Source organism: Pinus tabuliformis, chromosome 9 (assembly GCF_031772625.1).
Source record: "Pinus tabuliformis cultivar Carrire ecotype Pingquan chromosome 9, CPIR1, whole genome shotgun sequence".
Lineage (NCBI taxonomy): Eukaryota > Viridiplantae > Streptophyta > Pinopsida > Pinales > Pinaceae > Pinus > Pinus tabuliformis.
In genome coordinates, this window is record NC_142307.1 from 1,250,592,931 (window position 1) to 1,250,616,436 (window position 23,506).

The 23,506-nt window shown below is 41.6% G+C and overlaps 1 protein-coding gene across 1 annotated transcript; it reads left to right on the forward strand.

The window, feature by feature from the left end:
• Positions 1–16,118: 16,118 nt before the first annotated feature.
• On the forward strand, positions 16,119–22,460 carry LOC149153103 (uncharacterized). The gene is made up of 4 exons (XM_089443701.1): positions 16,119–16,139; positions 16,256–16,327; positions 16,452–18,071; positions 18,258–22,460. The coding sequence occupies exons 1-4, from the start codon at positions 16,119–16,121 to the stop codon at positions 22,458–22,460; spliced, it is 5,916 nt and encodes a 1,971-aa protein (XP_089299827.1).
• The last annotated feature ends 1,046 nt before the right edge of the window (positions 22,461–23,506 follow it).

Below are 23,506 nucleotides of genomic sequence, written 5' to 3' on the forward strand. Positions count from 1 at the left end.
GACTAGTGAGATCTATCTTATTCTTTTATCTATCTTCAAGGTGGCAGAGTGGTGCAAGGCAGAGATTGAAGTCTCCTTCGAGTTGGAGCCTGAAGAACACTTTAGGGTGGTAAGGTTGTGCTAGAGTACCAAGTTGGAGCTTGCAAAGTGTCAAAACATCATTTCAGTTGGCGCTAATAAAACCAAGGTGTCGGAGCATCCTTTCAATTGGCGCTAATCAAACCAAGGTGTTGTCACACCATTTCAGTTAGAGTTGATAAATTAGGGGGTTGGATCCTCTTTCCAGTTGTTGTTGGAGAATCTTGGAAGTTGGAGCTTCATGTTGATGAAATCTTTAAGACTTATATTAAAAGTGTTCAGTAGATTTTCTCTCAGAGAGGTTTCCACCTAAAAATCTCCTGTATTGTCTTTAATGTTGTGCATTATTGAATGGTGTTGTTAGCTGTTTAATGTTTACATGATATAATTAAAATTGTTAAAAAGTGACCAATATTGTTTCACCCCCACTCTCAGTATTAGTGAATATTCCAACAAAGTTTATGTGTCTAGCTAAACTAGGTATGTCTATAAGAATTTTTTTTTACCAAATACATATTAGTCACCTTTCTAATCACACTTTCAAAAGTGAATTTGTAGATTAGAGTGAATTCAAATCACTAATGAATATTTTATTTTTTATATTTGTATATTATATACCTATGAGGTGTAAACTAGTTGGTTTGTGTAGAGTTTAGTCCCCACTAGGTCTCAAGTACAAACCTCATAGGAAGGGGTTGAGGACAGAGGCCACATTGAGAGATTCAAAACTTTCCCAAGAGCGCCCAAGCTCGACCAAACTTTACACAATGCTAGTGATAAGCATCACATTAATAATCATTTTTCTTCTATTCAACAAGCAAGTTAGACTTAACCTAGTTGCTAAAAAAACATCATAAATTATATATATATTATTTATTATATTTATTTAAATAAATTTTATTTTTAATTTTAATTTTAATCATGTCAATAAAAAAATATTTAATTTACTTTATTTTTAAACATTTTTTTATTTAACTTAATCGCGGTGACATAGATTGTAGTGTAAGTGATAAATCGTGAAAATATATTTCCCATAAAATGAATAATTCATAGATTTTTATTATATCTCTTATAAAACCCACTTTAAATCTCAAAATTCCCCTAATACAGCTAAAACTCGTATCCATCGCCTTCAGTTAAACCTTAAATAACTAGACAATTCCCGGAATATCAATGCGAGATGGGTTGGAAAGATTGCATTATTGGCCAGAGAACTTATGCATGATATCTTTTTCACCTAGTTCACACTCCATAAACCTAAGCCAACCTAGGCGATCGGCATAATGAATGAAGAATCTAGGCATCCTCATTCTAGTGAAATTGACCAAGAGGTTTTGGTGTTAATCTTGTGCTTAGTATTGGGGGTTGGACATTAACACAAGTGAGGTTATAAGCCACGGTAAGAGAATCTCATGTCTTCTTGCTATGATGAATAGCTTCATTTATTAAAAAAAAAAAAAAAGTGATTGTAGCTTTGAAAAAAGAAAGAGTTCAAAGTACTTGGACTCAAGATAATATATAAACTAGATTACAACAAATGGAATGATTACATTGAGCACGAAATAGGAAGAACAAGTGGAATAATAGATAAACTAGCTTTTGATTGAAATATGTCCTATCCATGTTCCTAATAGGAACCATAAATTTTTTGTAATGTAAGGTTTTTTTCCCAATTCATTTCTTCAAATTTAATGTAGATTTCGGTCCAAAAAGAAATAACTTAGCACAATTCCCTTTAAGAAGCCTTCTAAATTTGGGATAGAGAAAGGCACCAATTGTTTGCAGGTTCTTTTGGGAATCTTCACTTGTTATCAACTGGGTGAGGGGTGATATTCAGACTTTGTATGTGGCTCTCAGAGCGATCAAAGATCATTTAACAGTGTTAGGGCTTTTACAGGGTATTCATATATCTAATATATTCAAATAACTCAATGCAATAACATATGGAAACTATGAGAGTCAACAAACTGAATTTAGACTCTTGATGCTGCAAGAATAACTGGATGGAGTTCTATCACAGACTATTCAACCAATGACATGAAGATGTTGTTTAAAGTTGCTAATGTTTGTCTTCTATTTTTCTTACTTTGGTAATAGAGAATTTTGCTGATTTATTTTTATTTATCTATAAAGTCAAACAATTGGACTGAACTTTCAAGAGAATCCATGATAGGCATTCCTTTTTAAAACCAGGAGACTTTTAATCCTTGCTGGTATTCAGTGTAGAGTTTGAGAAAACAATGATCATAAACAAGTTTTTTTAACAAAGTGTCAAAAAAACACCTAAAGAATGACATTATGATTATCCAGTAAGCAATGAAAAGAGAGAGCACGAAATTCAGAGAACATGCATAAATCTTTAGTGGCAAAAGTCCAACATGTTTATAATACAACGAGTTTAAAATCACTAGAAAGTAGGCTTATTGATAATCATTATTGCGTAGGATCTATATATTCTACCGGTGTTATTAGAATTTGTTAGATCAGAGCATACATAACACACAGCGGATTTATACATGGAGACTTAGATGGAAACAACAGAGAATAATTTATAGAGACAGACAAATGGAGAAACAACAAGATTACTTAGTCAAAAACAGCGGAATAGATAAAACAAACACTGGAGAACAGAAATCACTTTGCATTACATAACAGGCTTGGGCCTTGGCTTGCTTTCCTTGGCCAGAGAAATTACAAATTTATAGAGGCAGAAGAAGGATCTAGAATCCTGTGTGTGATTCAGATGGAGATTTGGAATGATTTAGAAACCACTAGCAGTGTAGAAGGATCTAGAATTCTACATGTGATTCTAGAAACTAATGGCGGTGTAGAAAGATCTAGAATCCTGGAGATCTAGAAAGATCTTATCTAGAATCCTCCGTGAATTTGGCTTCACACTTAACATTCTTCCACTTGAAGCCAAATAAGAGTCATCAAGTCACACCAAGTCCTACCATGCCTCTACATAACTCATGTTTATTTCGTGGTAGAATCTTAGTGAGCATATCAGCGGGGTTCCTATCTGTATGGATCTTTTCCAAAGATAATTGTTCTTCCTCCAACACATGCCGGATCCAATGGTACCTTAAGTCAATGTACTTGGTTTTTGAATGAAACGGTGGGTTTTTCACCAAGTGAATGGCACCCTGACTATCACAATATAACACATACTTGTCCTGCTTTATTCCTATCTCTCCTAGGAATCGTTGCATCCACAACATCTCTTTACAAGCTTCTGTTGTAGCTATGTACTTTGCTTCTGTTGTAGAGAGGGCTAGTATTCTTTATAGCCTTGACACCCAAGAAACTGCAGCACCTGCAAATGTATACAAATAACCTGTAGTGGACTTTCTGGTATCCATATCTCCAGCGATATCTGCATCTGTAAATCCTTCAAGCACAGTCTCATCATGACCAAAACATAAACAATAATGACTAGTACCCTTGAGATACCTTAAAATCCATTTTACTGCTTGCCAATGTTGTTTGCCTGAATTGGCAATGAACCTACTCACTACTCCCACTGAATATGCAATGTCTGGTCGTGTGCATACCATGGCATACATCAAACTGCCAACTGTTGAAGCATAAGGAATCTTGCTCATCTCTTCTTTCTCCTTGTCATCACTAGGACATAATTCAGTATTCAGCTTGAAGTGGGCTGCAAGGGGTGTACGAACTAGATTGGCATCCTTCATATTAAACCTGTCAAGCACCTTCTTGATATATTTTTCTTGTGACAGCCACTGTTAGCTCTGCTACATATCTTGACATTTGGAGGGCCAAATACAAGCTTGGCCATGTGTTTATGCTCAAAAGAGAACTCGCAGCAGTCATCTTCCCTCTTCTCCTTCATTTCACTTACTCTCCCTTAACCTCGCCATCTCTGTTTTTCTCCAAAACTCGGCATAAGCCCCTATATCTTCAAGCCCCATAACACCGCCTCCACATGACTTCGCACCTCCGTAACTCATAGTCGCCTTTAAATCATAGCCGTCGATCGCCGCATCCCGATCTAACGGTTCCCCACCGCATTCGATGAATAACCTGCCCATTTGGTTCCCCATCGTCCGATCACCTCCGCCACGATCGGACGGCATTCGTTGTTCCCGCGCTCGCGAAGTGACAGCATGTTAACTCGTGATGAAAAGTGGTTTTTGTTTTCCCCCGCCGCCACACGTCACCATCTGAATGGTATCGCGTGCCCTCGTACCTTTACCGCCCATCGTCCGAAAGTGGTGCGAGCAACACTGTTTACCACCCGTCCTCCATCCCCGCCCGTTAAATCTCGCGCATTTCCTCTGCCCAATGACCGTTGAATCTGCCCACCCGAGATCCAACGGCTCACGATCACCTTGCTCCCGCTTCCTCCCAATACCTCCCGCCGAGCCATATCCGTCGTCCATCTGCTCAATCCGACAGCCAATCTTGTTCCTCCATCCAGTTCGTCCACCTGCTATGTAGTCCACGTCCCTTAACAGCTCTGCGTACCCGAAGGACAAACATAACCAGTTCTCGGTACTGTCTGCAATAGTCCCTCAGCAACCACATTCAAGAGACAGTAAGGCCGAGAAGAAAATGGACCGAGCATGAGTAAGTAGCTGCATTTAACAGTTATGGGATTTAGTGAATAAGGACGCTACAGCCCCCTGAAAAGACAGCAAAGCACCCAAGAAGATCAATTTATCCACTACAACAAGTAATCGCACCAGAAGACTCCATCAGTCATTTAAAGCGATTGGTGGTCAATTATGACCCCTCCATACCTAGAATGGTCGAGTGCCTCTGTAATGAAACTCTATATATACCCAGAAATCAGAGGTAATCAGGGTTGATGGTTGTTATTTTGATGTAAGGTTCAACTTCTGGAGACTGTAACTACCTTGATATTTGCAACGTCTTGTCTTCATTTTCAGCTAATACAAGCTTCCTTTGTTGTTAATTGCTCACTTTCCATTTCTATTATGTTCTAGGTTGCGCCTGATATGCAGTTTTCTTGAACTCTTGATGTTTAGCACTAGAGGAGTTGTCATCGTACCTCTGTGGTTAAATCTTGCATGTATCAGTGAATGTGTTAATAAGGTTTCTTCTTCACTTAGTGACAAAGAGCTGTCATCATGTCTGCACACTAGGGAATTAGATTTGCAGACCCCTTTACTGGTTGCAATCGGCCATCACAAGGTCTTGTGCATTTGCTAGTGTGGTCAGTATTCTCCATATTCACCCAATCTTTGAACTGTGAGTAATTGATGGTCTAAAGCCTTGTAGTCTGGGGGTGTTCACGCATGTCTAGAGTTAAGCATAGTAGAAGTGGTTATCTGGGTTGAACAAGCATCATTCCCTCCATTCATCCATTTCCAACATTAAGTAGAGTTTGTAATGTTCCCGAGCATCTCTGAGCTACAACCTAGTAGAGTTTCTTGGGGTGATAACATTAATTGGCACCATTTCCAGGGAGAGGAGATTGAAGCTCAGCTTCCCTGGGAGAACGACACAGATCCAGCTTTGATGATAGACAAAGGCTGGACACATTTTTGGTTGCAATCATCTATCTGGCGACTCTACTGGAAAACCAACCAAGTGGTGACTCCACATTTCAGTTCTGGCTCAGTTTGTGAGGCATACCCGGAGAAATCCTCAGAGATCACCAGCTGACCCAGTGCCTGACCCTAAGAAGATTGCTAAGCAAAGGAAAACATCACAGAAAAGAGCATCAGGATCAGGTAAGCCTAAGAAATCTTATATATCTCTGCAGGAGAGGATTATCATTGAGGGTATATAATTTGAAGATTTAGAGCCTAGCATTGTTAGTAAAAAAATACCTTCAGAGATTCATAAAGCTCCTTGTTTAGTTAGTTCCCCTTTGGATCTCAGTGCCAAGAAAGCCTCCCATACAGTCCATCATATTCCTTCGTGTCTGTCATCTATTTCATTACTTCCTACTATTCAATCTGTCAGTACCCTTCCACCTATCCTAGTCATGGCAGGCCAGCAAGCTCCCACAAAGATGGAAAGAATCATAACTGCTAGGTATGGACCCCTAGTCTTGCATGTTCCTTTGAATGCCATGCCTGTAGGAAAATATCAGAGATATATGCCCAAATTCACTGGTACAGAGGGAGAACAACTGAAGAACACCTTGAATCTTTTTATAGCTATGTTGATAACCTAGCTATCAGTGAAAACGATGTGTGGATGAGAGTGTTTGTCCAGAGCCTTGATGGTGAGGCTAGAAAGTGATTCAGAGAATTACCCCATTGGTCCATAGCAGACATTGAAGCATTAGATGATGCATTCTTGAGGCAATGGGGGGATAGGAAAGATATGCTCTATTACCATATAGAGTTTGGAAATCTAAAGAGGGAAAATGGGGAATCACTGCCTGATTTTAATAAAATATTTAACCGTATGTATAGTAAAATACCAGCTGAAGTAAAACCTACCCCCACCTCTGCCAAATTCACTTATGCCAAAGCTTTTGACTCTAATTTCTGCCTGCTTTTGAAAGAAAGAAAATGTGCCACTCTGGCAGAAATGCAGGATGCAGCCCTAGAGGTAGAATCTAATATCATGGCTGCAGAAAAACTTAAAAGTAATGCTGACAGAAGGAGGCAGAGAGGTGAGGCTTCTTCTTCCTCTGCTTCATCCTCAGAACCCAAATTAGATAAAATGACTAAAATGATAGACTCATTGGCTGTTGAGATATCTAAATTGAAAGTTGAGCAGAGCTCTAGAAAAGCAAGGCTTCCAAACACATTTGCTCCAAGAAATCCAAATCCTTTCAGAAGAGCAAATGAACAAGCGCAAATCATTCAAAGGGGTAAAGAGACAAATGAAGAACAAAGAGTGAGAGCTCCTTTCCATAACGTAGTCTTAGAAGAGGAGCAAGTTGAAGAAGAGGATGAAATCCATTGCATGGAAGATAAAGGTCGTGCTACCTTTTTGACATTGGTTGCCTATGAAGAGTCAGTACTCCAAGACCAAACCAGTCAAGAATGGGATAGACGTTGTTCTGTAGACTGGTGAGCAGCAAAGATATAATCTGAGGTCAAAAGCAAACAATGTCGAGGAGAATCATGCCCAAAGAGTTGGTGTCCAAACGGAGCAACAAAATATCAGACAAAAGAAGCCAGCCGCTGATCCAGTCATCCTCAAAGCACCAGCTCAAGAGCTGAGAGGACCTGACAAGCCCCCTTCCCCTTTCAATTTTGAGTCAGAGGTCCAGAAGTTAAAAATATCTGTACCTCTGATAGAACTTGCAAAGAGTGAAGTGTTTAGAAAGCCTATCCTTGATGCTCTTGAGCTGAAAACCTCACAAAACCCCACTAACTACGTCAATTTGCAAGATGATAAGCCTGCAGTTGTGCTTAGCCCAATAATCGAACCTACTGATAATAATTCTCCATCATTTTAGTCTCCTTGACCATTCATGACAAAATCCTCCACAATTGCCTGCTAGACACAGGGGCCAGCCACAATTTGATGCCTAAAGTTGTCAGGGAAGAGTTAGGGCTTGATATCACTAGACCATATCATGACTTATTCTCATTTGATTCAAGAAAGGTAAAATGCCTAGGATTAATCAAAGACCTGGCCATTACCCTCACTTTGTTGCCCATGAAGAGCATGATCATGGATGTTGTGGTAGCAGATGTTCCTCCCAAGTTTGGCATGCTGTTGTCCTGAGGGTGGATTAAGAGACTAGGTGGGGCATTACAGAATGATTTATCTTATGTCATTGTCTCAGTCTTTGGAGGGGAGAGCAAGAGATTGTAAAGAGAAGCACAGCTAGCCTACATCATCAGTGATGAGAGGAATCCTTCCAATCATCTCATATATGCCGTGGACACTGATTTTGGAACTTGTATTCTCCAAATTGAAGAATCCCAGAAGGCCTCAATGCAAATCAAAAAACCAGTAAATTAGGCTGAGGGAGAGCAAGAAAGTCAGGTTTGGGAAATGTACTTTGATGGAGCATGTTCTAGGGAAATCGCAGGAGCAGGGGTGGTGCTGATATCTCCAGAACAAAAAGCACACATCTGTCTTTTACGCTGGTCTTTCAAGTCACCAACAATATCGCAGAGTATGAGGCTCTGATATTGGGTCTCAATGCAGCTAAAGACAGAGGAATCAGGAGCATAAAGGTGTTTGGAGATGTTGATCTGATCATTCGGCAAGTGAATAAAACATTTCAAGCAAAACACCCAAGGCTGAAGGAATACAGAGATGAGGTATGGAGACTTAAAGATTCTTTTGATAATTTTTGCATCTCATATATCCCTAGAGTAAAGAATCATCTTGCCAACTCCCTTGCTGTGTCTACTAGCATGTTTATCCCTCCCATGCCTCCCAAACTAGTTTATGAAGTCCAAATGAAATACAGACCATCCTTGCTTGATAATGTCCAGCATTGGAAAGTTTTTGAGGATGATGATGAAGTAAATAGGTTCCTACAAGTCATTGATGAATTTTCTGAAATGCAAATTGACCAAGAGAATGAAGCCTTGGAAGAAAATCCCCAATCCCAGCTTAGAAACAGAATTGGTAAAGATAACATTGTCCAACTGCCCAGCAATCATATACCTAAGGGTCTGGTTCCATTAGAAAAGTTGTTTGACCAAAATGATGTGCCTTATAAGGCTGCCCAAAAAGAAGACCAATCTGCAGTCTGTAAGCATAATATAGGGAGTCCATGACAACCAAGATATATAAATCTGTCCACCCATCTGTCTGCTGCCCAGAGTGCTGAATACTGCAATTTAATGAAGCAATTTGCTGATGTCTTTGCCTGGGAATATAGTGACCTGAAAACATATGACAAAAAGATCATCCAGCATAAAATTCCTTTAGAGAAAGACACCATCTCTTTTAAGCAGAAGCTGAGGCCGATAAATCCTTTGCTCCTTCCTCTAATTGAAAAGGAAATCAAGAAGTTATTGGCTGTCAAGATCATAGTCCCTCTTAGGTATTCCAAATGAGTAGCCAACTTAGTGGTAGTGAGGAAGAAAAGTGGAGAAATCAGGCTTTGCGTTGATTTCATAAACTTAAACAAACGCTCTAAGAAAGACAATTATCCTCTACCCAAAATGGAGCTTTTGTTGCAGAAAGTCTCAGAAGCCAAAGTGATGTCTTTCCTGGATGGATTTTCAAGGTATAACCAGGTTGTTGTACATCCAGATGACCAAGAGAAGACTGCATTCACCACTCCTTGGGGTACTTTTATGTATTCCAAGATGCCTTTTAAGTTGATGAATGTTGGAGCCACCTTTCAGAGAGCTATGGATATAGCATTTGTGGGAGAGAAGAATAAGTTTGTTCTTGTCTACCTTGATGATATAACAGTGTATTCCAACAGCCATCAAGACCATTTATAGCATTTGAAAAGAGTGTTCCTGAAGTGCAGAAGGTTTGGGATTTCAGTCAATCCTAAAAAGTCACAGTTTGCTTTAGAAGAGGGCATGTTGTTTCTGCTGCAGGTGTCAGAATTGACCCAGAAAGAGTAAAAGCAATACAGGCTTTGTCTGTCCCGAGATCAAAGAAGGATATCCAGTCCTTTCTGGGCAAAGATAAATTTTGTAAAGAGGTTTATCCCAAATTTTGCAAATCTTGTAAAGCACATTACCTCCATGTTGAGAAAGGGGTCGAATATCAAATGGACTGATGCGGCAAGAAGATCCTTTGAGTCCATTAAGAAAGCTATTATGGAAGCTCCCACTTTAAGAAGTCCAGATTACAGCAAGGAGTTCCATATATTTTCATTTGCCTCTAATGGCACCCTTGCAGCAGTTTTATTACAAGTAGATGAAGAAGGCTCAAAGCATCCAGTGGCTTTTTCAGCAAAACATTAAGGGATATTGAGCTAAAGTATGATATCATTGACAAACATGCATATGCTTTTATTAAGTCTTTGAAAGCTTTCAGAATTTACATTCTGCATTCTAAGATAATTGCATATGTACCCTCTGCTTCAATAAAAGATGTTCTAACGCAGCCCGACGCTAATGGAAGAAGGGTTAAATGGATTGCAAGGCTTATTGAATTTAACATAGAATTGAAGCCCACCAAACTGGTCAGAGGTCAGGGCCTTGCCAAACTAATGGCAAAAGAAAATTGCAAAACACTGGACATAAATCACATAGGCACAATTTCAAAAAATGGTCAGATAGAGGAAGAAACAGTTGAACCAAGGAGAAGACACTCATTGGCAAGAAATTTAGCTTCTTGTGAGTGGTACTCTGCAATAGCTCAATTTTTGCTAAAGCTAGAAATTCCTCCAGGCCTTAGTTCAAGCCAAGCCAGAACTATTAAGCTTAGGGCAGCTAGATATTGCATTCATGAAAATCTGCTCTACTGGAGGGACCCCTCTGGAATTATTTTGAGGTGTCTGGACAAAGAACAATCCATAGAAGTGATGCAGCAGTTCCATTCCAGCATATGTGGAGGACATCATTTTTGGAAAACTACAGCCCACAAAATCCTCAGAGCTGGGTACTATTGGCCCACCTTGTTTGCTGATGTCTTTTCATTTGTTAAATCATGTGACAGGTGCCAAAGATTTGAAGGAAAATAGCAATTGAAATCCCTGCCCTTAAAACCCATACATGCTAGTGGCCCTTTTCAGCAGTGGGGCTTGGATTTCATTGGAGAAATCAATCCACATTCCAGTGGCCAACACAGATGGATATTAGTAGCCACAGATTACTTCACTAAATGGATTGAGGCCATCCCTACTAGAAAGGCTGATCATAATGTGGTCATGAGGTTCTTGACAGAGAATATCTTCACTAGATTTGGTTGTCCACATAAATTGATCACAGACAATGCAGCAACCTTCAGGGCAAAAGAATTGGTGGACATGTGTAACTCAATGGGCATTAAGCTGGTTCATTCCACCTCATATTACCCTCAAAGCAATGGTCTAGCAGAATCTTCCAACAAAAGCCTGATAAGGATAATTAAAAAGCTGTTGGAAGACAACAAAAAGAATTGGGATTCTAAACTCAAGTATGCACTGTGAGCTGACAGAGTAACCACCAAGAAATCCACTGGGAATTCTATATTCAAGTTGTTATATGGCACCAAAGTTGTATTCCCAATTCAGTTAACCCTCCCTGTGGCAAAATTCCTACAAGAAGAGCCGGATGGGGAAGAAGACATGGCAAAAAGGATCACTGATTTAGCAGAAGTATATCAAATTAAAGAACAGCGGGTTGAAAAATTTGTGGCACATCAGAAGAAGATCAAGGAAGCTTTTGACAGAAGAGCCAAAACAGATAATTTTCAGGTTGGAGATTTTGTTTTGAAGTGGAATGCACCGAAAGAGAAGAAGGGCAACCATGGGAAGTTTGATGCTTTCCGGACAGGGCCTTTTATCATCTCTCAGATTCAAGGGAACAATACCTTCATACTACAAAGTATGGGAGGGGAGATAGTTTTTAATAGCCCAGTTAATGGGCGTTTTCTGAAAAATTATATTATTTAAGGTCTTGTGGCCTTAAAGTTATAAATATGTTATTTTATCTGTTTTAATGTAGACTCAATTAAACTCCATGCCCAATGGAACACAAGGAAATTTTGCTAATTTGGTTTTTACAGGAAAGGCAATGATCTGCAATTCTTGAGACCTCACAGAGAGGATCCCATCCCCAGAAGGAGCCAGTGTTAGCTCTACTACATATCTTGACATTTGGAGGGCCAAATACAAGCTTGGCCATGTGTTTATGCTCAAAAGAGAACTCGCAGCAATCATCTTCCCTCTTCTCCTTCATTTCACTTACCCTCCCTTAACCCCGCCATCTTTGTTTTTCTCCAAAACTCGGCATAAGCCCCTGTTTTTTTAAGCCCCATAGCACCGCCTCCACATGACCCTGCGCCTCCGTAACTCATAGTCGCCTTTAAATCATAGCTGTCGATCGCCACATCCCGATCTAACGATTCCCTGCCACATTCCATGAATAACCTGCCCGTTTAGTTCCCTACCGTCTGATCACCTCCACCACGATCGGACGGTGTTCGCTGTTCCCGCGCTCGCGAAGTGACCACATGTTAACTCGTGATGAAAAGTGGTTTTCGTTTTCCCCCGCCGCCACGCGTCACCATCCGAATGGTATCGCACGCCCTCATACCTTTACCGCCCATTGTCCGAAAGTGGTGTGGGCAATACCGTTTACCACCCGTCCTCCATCCCCACCTGTTAAATCCCGCGCGTCTCCTCTGCCCGATGACCGTTGGATCTGCCCACCCGAGATCCAACGGCTCACGATCACCTTGCTCCCGCTTCCTCCCGATACCTCCCGTCAAGCCATATCCGCCGTCCATCTGCTCAATCCGACGGCCAATCTTGTTCCTCCATCCAGTTCGTCCACCTGCTATGTAGTCCACGTCCCTTAATGGCTCTGCGCACCCGAAGGATGAACATAACCAGTTCTCGGTACTGTTTGCAGTAGTCCCTCAACAACCACATTCAAGAGACAGTAAGGCCGAGAAGAAAATGGACCGAGCATGAGTAAGTAGCTGCATTTAACAGTTATGGGACTTAGTGAATAAGGACGCTACAACCACTTGAAAGGACAGCAGAGCACTCGAGAAGATCAATTTATCCACTACAACAAGTAATCGCACCAGAAGACTCCATTAGTCATTTAAAGCAGTTGGTGGTCAATTATGACCCCTCCATACCTAAAATGGCCGAGTGCCTTTGTAATGAAACTCTATATATACCCAGAAATCAGATGTAATCAGGGTTGATGGTTGTTGTTTTGATGTAAGGTTCAACTTCTGGAGACTGTAACTACCTTGATATTTGCAGCGTCTCATCTTCATTTTCAGCTAATACAAGCTTCTTTTGTTGTTAATTGCTCACTTTCCATTTCTATTCTGTTCTAGGTTGTGCCTGATATGCAGTTTTCCTGAACTCTTGATGTTTAGCACTAGAGGAGTTGTCATCCTACCTCTGTGGTTAAATCTTGCATGTATCAGTGAATGTGTTAATAAGGTTTCTTTTCACTTAGTGACAGAGAGTTGTCATCCTGTCTGTACACTAGGGAATTAGATTTGCAGACCTCTTTACTGGTTGCAGCCGGCCATCACAAGGTCTTGTGCATCTGCTGGTGTGGTCAATATTCTCCATATTCACCCAATCTCTGAACTGTGAGTAATTGGTGGTCTAAAGCCTTGTAGTCTGGGGGTGTTCACGCATGTCTGGAGTTAAGCATAGTAGAAGTGGTTATCTGGCTTGAATAAGCATCATTCCCTCCATTCATCCATTTCCAACATTAAGTTGGGTTTGTAATGTTCCCGAGCATCTCCGAGCTACAACCTAGGAGAGTTTCTTGAGGTGATAACAGCCACAACCTTTTGTTTTTCATGTCACGCATAATCTGCATGCCCAATATCTATTGTGCTGGTCTCAAATCCTTCATTGCAAATTTGCTACCCAAATCTTTCTTCAACCTATTGATCTTATTCTTATCATGCCCAACAATCAACATGTCATCCACATATAACAATAATATGATATACTTTCCTTGATCATACCTCTTGATATAGACACAATGGTCAACTTCTAACCTCTGAAAACCATGTTCCAACATGAATGAATCAAATTTTTTGTACCATTGTTGAGGTGCTTGTTTCAACCCATAGAGACTCTTCTTCAACCTACAAACAAGGCCTTCTTTGCCTTTTTCTATGAAGCCTTCTGGCTGCTCCATATAAATTTATTCCTCCAATTCACCATGAAGGAAAGCAATTTTTACATCTAGTTGTTCACATTCTAAGTCTAAAGCAGCAACTAGACCAAGAATGACTCTAATGGATGACATTTTAACAAGAAGTGGTATTAGAGCCAAAGGTCTCGAGTTCGAAACACCCCTGGCTCGCATTGAAGGGAGAGATTGTTGTGCTCCCCGTTAATGGCGATGTTGATCCAATGCTCTCGTGTGTTTCATGGCATGTGCTTAACACTAGCGATGTGTTTGTTTACTAACACCTGCAGGTTTTGGTGTAACGGCAATCATGACTCCAACAGAATTCAATAATCATTATTGTGTAGGATCTATATATTCTATCAGTGTTATTAGAACTAGACTGGAAACGGTCGAACAAAACAGGTCGTTCCAACGATTTTGAGGCCCTAATTGGTAAAAACAGTTGTACAGAACCTGTAAAGGTTGATTCAAAAATGAACCGACCAGTCACTGTACAAAATCGGGCGGTTTAATACAAAACTAACCGGTTCCATACAATGTGACTAAGGACCCTCAAAACGCAAATTTATTATTTAAAAGAAAATAAAAAAAGGTTATTTGTGGGGCAAACTAATATTCAACCATAGGGCCCCATTGATGCTATGTAATTAATGGTAAAAGTGGCATTCTCCTTTATCTTTCGTTTTCATCCTTCTACTTAAATTTTTAATATTATCATTAATTGTTTTGGGATGTTTGAGAGTGGTTCAAACCTCATTGGATTTCATCCAAATAAAGTGGGATTTTAGATTCCATTCAAAATCCAACATACTTAACAATTTTCAAGATTTTAAGATTGGGGGGATGGCAATGTTTCCATTGGATTTTGTCATATATGAGAATTTGGAACTAGCATTTAATCAAGAGCACCAAGCCCTCTATGTACCTCGATGTTGGTCACATTGATTGTTGAACTCCTTTGTCATGACCCTAATAAAAATGTATTCATCACTCAAATGAAATCTCAATTTGACATTTTAAGCTTTTTAATCTTATTTTAATGGTTAAAGGGTAATATTGATGATGAGAATCCCAATATAGGGAATGATTTTCATGATATGTATGTGTTGTAGCATGATCTTTTTTGGACTCCAGAGGCCCTCTAGAGCCTCTTTTTCGATGCATTTTTGGTTGAGAGATGGATTGCACTCAATGCTATTTTGGTTATATGCACCATTACTTGCTATATATATGAGAAACTTCGCATATTTGTGTGTAATGGTTTGGATTCATATGGATGCCCATAAACATATATGTTTTTTTCATAATTTGTATATTTATGTATGTTTTGGTTGATTGGTTTTTTTTACAGTTCTCGTTTTTTGGGTAGCCCAGTTCGATGACCAATTCGGTTCTGATAACATTATATTCTACAGCTTTACTGTCAGCAATAAAGGTCTCAATTAACATGATAAATAGGAATCAATGCAAAAGCATATATATTGGCAGGTCAAGTCTCTTCTACTGCTTCATGGCTTCTCAACTTTTCTCCTCCTCTACAGCCTTAGACATCCTTTAGCAATTTGACCTTTGTAGAAGCTACCAAGTGCTTGTATCTTTTTATCATTACTGTGGCAAATACTAGATCCAAACAAGTTTCTCTATGTTAGTAGTCGGACAAAACAGAATGCGGATTTGTCTACCCATAATTTTCAAACTCTCAATCTGCAATTCTTCTTATCAATACCTAAAGAATTCTTACATCACTGTCCATATAAGCATTTCATTGAATCTGTCAGTTGAATACAACTAGGCCACAAACAACAAACTTCAAAGAATAGATCTATTAATTTCAAAAGCAATGATAAATACGGAATTGAACTAGATATCCTCTTAAACCATAAAATGAACATGCTTATGTCAACGGTGGCTTGCTGGGTCAGTGAAAGCAGGGCACTGCCATTACCTTCACTAGGCTTCAAGTTCTCCGATCACACATTCATGCTTGTGCTCATGCTTCATTGTGCCTTTGTCCTTGTGATAGCGGTTAGGGTCAGGTGCAAACCAGGGCCAGTTTGGTGGAATAAATACACCTGACTTGCCGTTTATTAGCCAAACAATTTCAATTTGAATATTATATGCCTTACAAACCTACTTCCAGTTACCTCGTTAGCACTGAAGGTCTTTTGTCTTGAATGGAAATGATTTCAAACTTGTGTCCCAGACTCCAGTGGGTTCCACTTAACATTTGTCAACATAGGAAATGTCATTATATCTGTTGATTGAGTTCAACTAGGCTGCAAAAGAAAAAACGAATAACAGAATCGCTTACTTCAAGAGCAATGTATAACTATGGAATTGAACGAGATAAAGGTCTCAATGGACATGCGAAGAAGGACTCGATCCAAAAAAAGTATATATTGGCAGGTCAAGTCTTTATTACTGCACGTATTGCTTCATGGCTTCTCAACTTTTATTTTCCTCTATAGTCCTGGACATCCTTCAGCAATTTGACCTTTACAGAACCTATCAAGTGCTTGACAAAGACTATATCCAAGCAGGTTTCTCTATGCTAGTAGTGGGACAAATCAGAATGTGGATTTGTCTACCCATAATTTCCAAACTCTCAATCTGCAATTCTTCATATTAATACCTGAATAATTCTTGCATGACTGTTCATATAAGCATGTTATTGAATCTGAGGGACGAGAGCGCGACGGTGAAAATGGCAGCGGCGTACAGCGGCTAGGGTTAGGCGCAGACCTGCAACGGCAGGCAGACTGCAGGGGCAAAAACCCATCCCTCTGCAGCAAAGCTGCAGAACACAGGCACAGGGAGTTGGCAGTAGCGAAAATGCACCCCCGCCAGGGGGCAGGAGGGGATCCCCCCCCAACCAATGAAATGCAACCAGAGAATCAGGACGATTCAAGGAAGGACCAAAATACGAATGAAGAGAAAACTGAGGATATGCCGGACAGGCAGAATGAACAAGTTCAGCCAGAGGACCAGAGAGTGAGATCATCCACATGCAAGCCTGTTGCCAAGCACACGCCAACAGTGGAATTCCCCAGTCACAGAATCAATGCAAGAATACAATATATGAGGGATCATGCCCTCATAGGCAAATTTATAGGCATTTGGCCAAATGAGAAAGCCCTGAGGACATGGATTAATATCAAATGGCACCCGAAAGGACATATATCCCTGCATTTGGGACCAAAAGGTTTTTTTACAGCAGTCTTCAACTGTTTGGAGGATAGAAACAGGGTCTTTGAGAGCGGACCTTACTTCTTCAACTCAGCGGGTCTCTTTCTCAGAGAATGGATAGAACGATTCAACCCGGATAAGGAGGATCTGAGCTGGGCACCAGTATGGATCAGGTTATACTCATTGCCATGGGAGTACTGGGAGGAAGAATCGCTTCAGGAGATTGGGAAGGTTCTGGGGGACTTTGTCAAGGTAGCAGAAGAAACTAAGACGAAGAAGTACACCTCCTATGCTCGGATCTGCGTCTACATGGACCTAAAGGAACCTCTGCCTGACAAGGTAAAACTCTCTCATGAGGATGTAGAATGGATCCAGTTAATAGATTATGAACATGTGCCTTTTAGGTGTAGAAAATGCCACGCCTTAGGGCACCTGTTCCGAGATTGCCCGCTAAATACCAAGTCCATGGAACAAGACCAAGACAAACAAACGACAGATGGGTTCACCAAAGTAACAAACCGAAGAAGAGGAAATAAAAAACAGCCATCTCAGAATAGGCAGGCCCCGAAGGATCCCTCAAAGCCTTCAACAAGTAACAGCTTTGCTGTTCTAGCAGAGGAAGCGCATCACGTTCAAGATCCCCTTACATCCAAGCGCACCTCAAATCTGGAAAAGACTGAGGAGCCCAAAGTGCCATCTAAAGGAAAAAATGAGGCACAGGAAGGAATCACCCATAGCACCAAAACGAAAATCTGGAGCCAACCAGAGATGGAAATAAACACAACGGTTTCAGGCGCAGCAAAAGCAAGGGAAGAAGAAGAAAGCTATCAAGAGGCCCAGAATATGGATGAAGATACAGAAACGTTTGATATAGGGGAACTGGACATTCTTGGTCTGAAGCAAGCTTGTAAAACAAGGAACTTCGACAAGATAACTGAAACGCAAGTGGACAACCTGGTGGAGGTTCTCCACAAAGCCCAGAAGAAATACTCGCTAGGGGTTCAAACAGGTAGTCAATGGGATGGGAAGTTTATTTCAAAAGACAGCGAAAAGCGAGGAAGGAAGTCTACTCTGGAGAGAACCATCAAGGTCGGAGAGGTCCTGGTGGATTCAGGCAGATATGCCCAGCTAACCAGGTATTTTAACATCAATCCCAAACCTTCCCAATGAAATTGATATCTTGGAATATTAGAGGGCTTAATGGCCAGAAGAAAGGTAGACTCCTAAAAAACATGATAATAAAAGAAAAACCAGCAATTCCTGCAAGAGACTAAATGTAATCAGGTAGTTTTAGAAAAAGTAGCAGCCAAGGCCTGGCCGGCAGGGCAGGTCATAGCGGTGGATGCTCATGGAGCCTCAGGAGGCCTGGCAATACTCTGGGATGCAAGAATGATACAGTTGGATAATATACATGCAAACAGAAATTTCATCCAAGCCAAGTTTCATCTAATTGGCACAAATATTGATGGGCATATAACAAATGTATATTTTCCACAAGAAATCCAGCAGAAAGCTGATATCCTGGATGCATTAACACAGCTTAATGCAAACCAGACGCATCCGCTATGGATCTCAGGCGGAGACTACAATATGATAGCAACCCTGGAGGAAAAGAGAGGAGGACGATGCAGAATCAACAGAGACGGTACATTACTCAAAGACTTCATTCAAGACAACTGGATGATAGACCTTCCAACAGAAAATGGCCTTTACACCTGGAGTAACAAGAGAATGGAACCGACGCAAGTGGCCTCGCGATTGGATCACTTCCTAATTTCTGACAATGCAGTGCATTTGGGGGGAGAATTCACAGCCTCAATCCTACCATATTCAGGATCGGACCACTGGCCTATAGCCTTAAACTGGAACAGACCAGGCAAAAGTATAAGGCGGCCATTCAGATTTGAATCTTTCTGGTTATCGCATCCGGACTTTCATGAATTTATAAGGACAACCTGGACAAATTTTAATGCACTGGAGGGGACAATAATGGCCCTGTTCCAAAAGAAGCTGAAGTATCTCAAAGAAGAAATAAAACGATGGAATAAATCCACATTTGGCAATATTTTCAAATCAAAGGAAATCCTCAATCAAAAAATGAAGGACATTCAACAAAGAATAATTTCTAATGGCCGATCTGAGGAGTTGACTCAACAGGAACAAGTCATAGAAAAGCAAATACTGGAAAGAGACCTGCAGGAAGAGACCTTGTGGAGGCAGAAGTCGAGGATCAGGTGGCTGAAGGAAGGTGAAAAGAATACAAAATTCTTTCACAAAACAACAGTCCAAAGGCGAATGATCAACCAAATCTCCTATGTTAACAATGAACAAGGAATCAAGGTTGAAAATCATGAAGGAATAGAAACGGAGTTTGTCAACTACTTTAAACATATGAATCAAGAACCAAAAATCAACAGATCTGAAGCAATTGATAACATCACCAGGCACATCCCCAGAATAATTACAGAAGACCATAATACTCTTCTTCTCAAACCAATCAGTCTTCAAGAGGTAGAAACAGCGGTGAATCAACTCAAGGCAGGAAAAGCGCCTGGCCCAGATGGGTTCACGTCAAATTTCTTTCAGCATTTCTGGGAATTAATTAAATGGGAAGTCTGGCAGGTCGTGGAGGAATCAAGGACTCTCAGATGGATGTATCCAGCCATGAACGCAACATTTCTAGCATTAATCCCCAAATCTTCGGAATCCAATTCTCCAGATAAGTATCGGCCCATTGCCTTATGCAATATCATTTACAAAATTGTCTCTAAGGTTATTGCCCTAAGATTGAAGCCCTTGCTGCCCCTTATCATCTCTCCTGAACAATCCGGGTATGTAGAAGGGCGTCAGATTACAGATGGGATCATCCTAACTCATGAAATAATGCATTCACTCAAGCAATTGAAGAAGCCAGGGATGCTACTCAAAATCGATCTATCCAAAGCATTCGACAGTATCAGCTGGGATTATTTGCAAAAAACTCTCCTTGCTTTTGGCTTCGCACCCCCATGGGTCAGATGGGTTAGCAGTCTCATTTCCTCATCTTTCTTTTCCATCCTCATCAACGGGATTCCTTCTCCCACCTTTCGTCCTTCCCGGGGCATTAGGCAGGGAGACCCCTTGTCACCCTTTCTGTTTGTTATCCTCGCTGAAGGTCTGGGGCGAAGTATAAAAGCTGCTATTCTTGCGCATAAGCTCAAAGGGATCGTTGTTCACCATCTCCTAGCAGTTTCTCATCAACAATTTGTTGATGATAACATGCTTTTCGGCCACCCATCTGTTCAAGAAGCACGTTCTTTTAAATCCATCCTTGACTCTTTTTCAAAAGCATCTGGAGCCCTCATCAATAATGCCAAATCCCAAGTCTTTTTCTTTAATACCCCTCCGTATACCCAAAGAGCCATAACGCGTATTCTTGGCTTCTCTAAGGCATCCCTTCCCTCCTCTTATCTAGGAGCTCCTCTTATCGCTTCAGCCCTCAAGCATTCCTCGTGGACAAACCTGCTCGAAAAATTAGAAGCCAGACTGCTCCTTTGGACTTACAGATCGCTTAATATGGCCAGCAGGATTGTGCTGATCAAGGCTGTTTTGCAATCCATGCCACTCTATTTATTCTCCATCTTAGCTGCGCCAAAATGGGTTCTTAAGGCCATCAAACAATTGCAGCGGAACTTCTTATGGGGCAGCTCAGGACCAAACAGAAAATGGGCTCTCATTAGATGGGAGAAGGCTTGTCTTCCTAGATTGGCAGGAGGAATAGGACTCAGAGACCCAGAACAAAGTAACAAGACCATGGGAGCGAAAATATGGTGGAGGTGGCTTTCAAACTTTAACACCCCCTGGGCACGTCTCTGGACAGCAAAATATTCAAGGAACTTACCCCTGGAAGAAAGGATCAGAATGTCGGAAATCAGTAAAGGATCGCTCATATGGAACTCGGCCATTCAACATAGAGATCTCATCCAAAAACATAGCTTTTGGGAGGTGAAAGATGGTCTTACTGCCAGGTTCTGGGAAGATTCATGGCAGCAGCTACCAAATCTCAAAGATAGTATGCAAACTATTTCAGAATGGGAGATAACTCCGCAGGAGAAAATAAGCAATTTCTGGAAAGAACCGACTAACCAAGAGCAGAGAGAGTGGAAGGAAACAAGCATCATATTACCCCGAAGCTCAAATCAAAACCAACTCTCTCTCTCCTCAGAGCTAAAAAAACGCAGGATATTAAAGCAAGCAGGAATGGACACATTGAGATGGGGTTATGAGGAGAGGGGTACCTTCACTACAAAGGAAGCCTACAGGATCATCATAAGGGACAGAATGGACAAAGATCAGATATGGAGCAAAATATGGAAACCCCCAATCTGGCCGAAGGTTTCCACCTTTCTGTGGCTTCTCTCATACAATAGAATCCTCACCTGGGACAATCTCAGAAAGCGGGGTTTCTTGGGACCTTCCATCTGCCTCAATTGCAATCAGGAAGAAGAATCAGCCCTACACCTAATGCAGACGTGCCAGATGAGCAGAAAGATATGGGAAAAGGTGGCATTTCGTTGTCAAAAGGAAGGCCGAGTACTGGGGGATATCAAAGACACAATACGCCAATGGCCTCAAGCGCCATACCAATGTAAGATCCTAAATATCCTATGGCAAACAATACCGGGATTCTTGATGTGGAATATCTGGAAGGAACGGAACCGGAGGATTTTCAAAGGTCAATCAATGACACTGGAGCAGGTATGGCAAGGAATTCATAACAATATCAGTGAAACTCTTTCCACAAAGGGCTGGTCCCAAGACGATTTCCCAAAGCAACCCCAGGAGCTAGCCATCTGGAACAATTGGCAGATAAAGATACAAGCTCAGATTTCGGTCAAGGCTAACCCAGCAAAGCACCTAACTCATAATGTAAAGTGGATGCCACCACCCATAAATGTGTTCCAACTGAATTTCGATGGCGCTTCGAAAGGCAATCCGGGTCAGACTGGTTATGGAGGCATTATTAGAGACCATCAGGGTAAACCTCACATTACCTTCTTTGGCACAATAGGTTGGAATACCAACAATGCAGCGGAACTGGAAGGTCTATGGAAAGGACTCACTCTGGCGCAGGAGGGCAATTATCTACCTCTAATTGTGGAAGGGGATTCCCAAATTCTAATAAACATGGCCTTAAAGCTCCAACAGGGTTCCCAAGTACACAAGGTCAGCAGCAGCTGGAGACTGGCATCCATATTGGAACAAGTTCAACATTGGTTGCAAGAGAACAGAGCTGTTTCCTTCAAGCATATAAAAAGGGAAGGGAACAAGCCAGCTGATTTCCTAGCTAATTTAGGGGTGGACAATGAGAAAGAGCTCTCAGCAGGCCCTCTACATGATACAGTTTCGGCGGATCACCTCTCCACCTTCCAAGCAATATTAGACAGAGACATGCTACCACAGGACGATTCACGCCCGAATGCGGGTGGCAGCTTGATGATCGCATGAGCTTGTTGCGTTGGGCAGCTGGCGTCATGAGGTGGCTTGCCAGGACGGCTACACTCGGTGGCTCTGCGAAGAATTAATACCTTTAAATGCTGAGGAGACGGCATTGCAGGTGGGAGATGGGCTCAAGCGAGGCGACTTTAAGCGCCCTGTACCCTGATTCGATGGGGATTGTTCTGTATGTATCCAGATTGTTCCAAGCAAAGGTCTATTTAATGGCGCATTTGATCCAGGTTTGGTATGCGCGGTATTTTGTTATGCTGTTTGATGTTAAGGGTGGAAAGGGGCCGATCTCTGGCTTTGTGAGGAGCTGCAGAGGCTTCACCTCTGTCCAGCCTGCGCTCTCTCGGCTCTCGACTGTGAAGGGGATCGTGAGGGCCCATAATTCTGTTCAGGCTTCTATTAAGGTCGTTCTGTGTGGAAGAGTTAAGGCTTTGCGTCCTGGCACTCTGCCTTTTACTGTAAAGAGCTCGAGATTTCCCCTGCTCATGGCACCGAGACAAAGAGGAGTCCCGAGAAGAGGGGGTGTTTGGGGGATAAGTAGACGGCAGAAGGCTCAAGCCAGAGCAATTCCGCCGCTTGCCATAGTTGCGCCTCCGTCTTCTCCCTCAGAGGAGTCGGATCCTTCAGAGAGCCAAGTCCATACCTCCCGCTTCACCTTCAGGTGCCGGAGAAATCATTCTCTTGTCTCTCTCCTGATTACTGTAATTGCTACGGAGGAAGAGGAAGATTCTGCCAGCCAGGAGGAGGACGATGGGGAGCAGGTTCAAACTTGTAATGCCCGGGCGACTGCGGAGGTTGGTAATGTTGAAGATCCTCCTCCAGACGACGTCAATCCTGTGGAGCCTGTTCTTGGTCTGGATACGCATCCGCAGCCGGTTCATCCACCGGATTTTTGCCTGGAAGTGACCGAAGATGCTACCATGTCTGACTGGCTTCCTCTCCCGCCAGAAGTCGACAACAATGCGCAAGGTGAGCCTCCGAAGGCTTAATTCTTGTTTCTTCTGCTGTTCAATGGTCATGTTTTGGAGTTTTGGTGGGGTTTCATC

Excerpts from the sequence above, each read along its gene's own strand:
- LOC149153103 (XM_089443701.1), top strand. The coding sequence starts at position 16,119 with ATGGAATTGAACGAGATAAAG. Across the intron at positions 16,140-16,255 it reads TGGAATTGAACGAGATAAAG|TCCTGGACATCCTTCAGCAA; the intron begins GTCTCAATGGAC and ends TTTCCTCTATAG. Across the intron at positions 16,328-16,451 it reads CAAAGACTATATCCAAGCAG|CATGTTATTGAATCTGAGGG; the intron begins GTTTCTCTATGC and ends TGTTCATATAAG.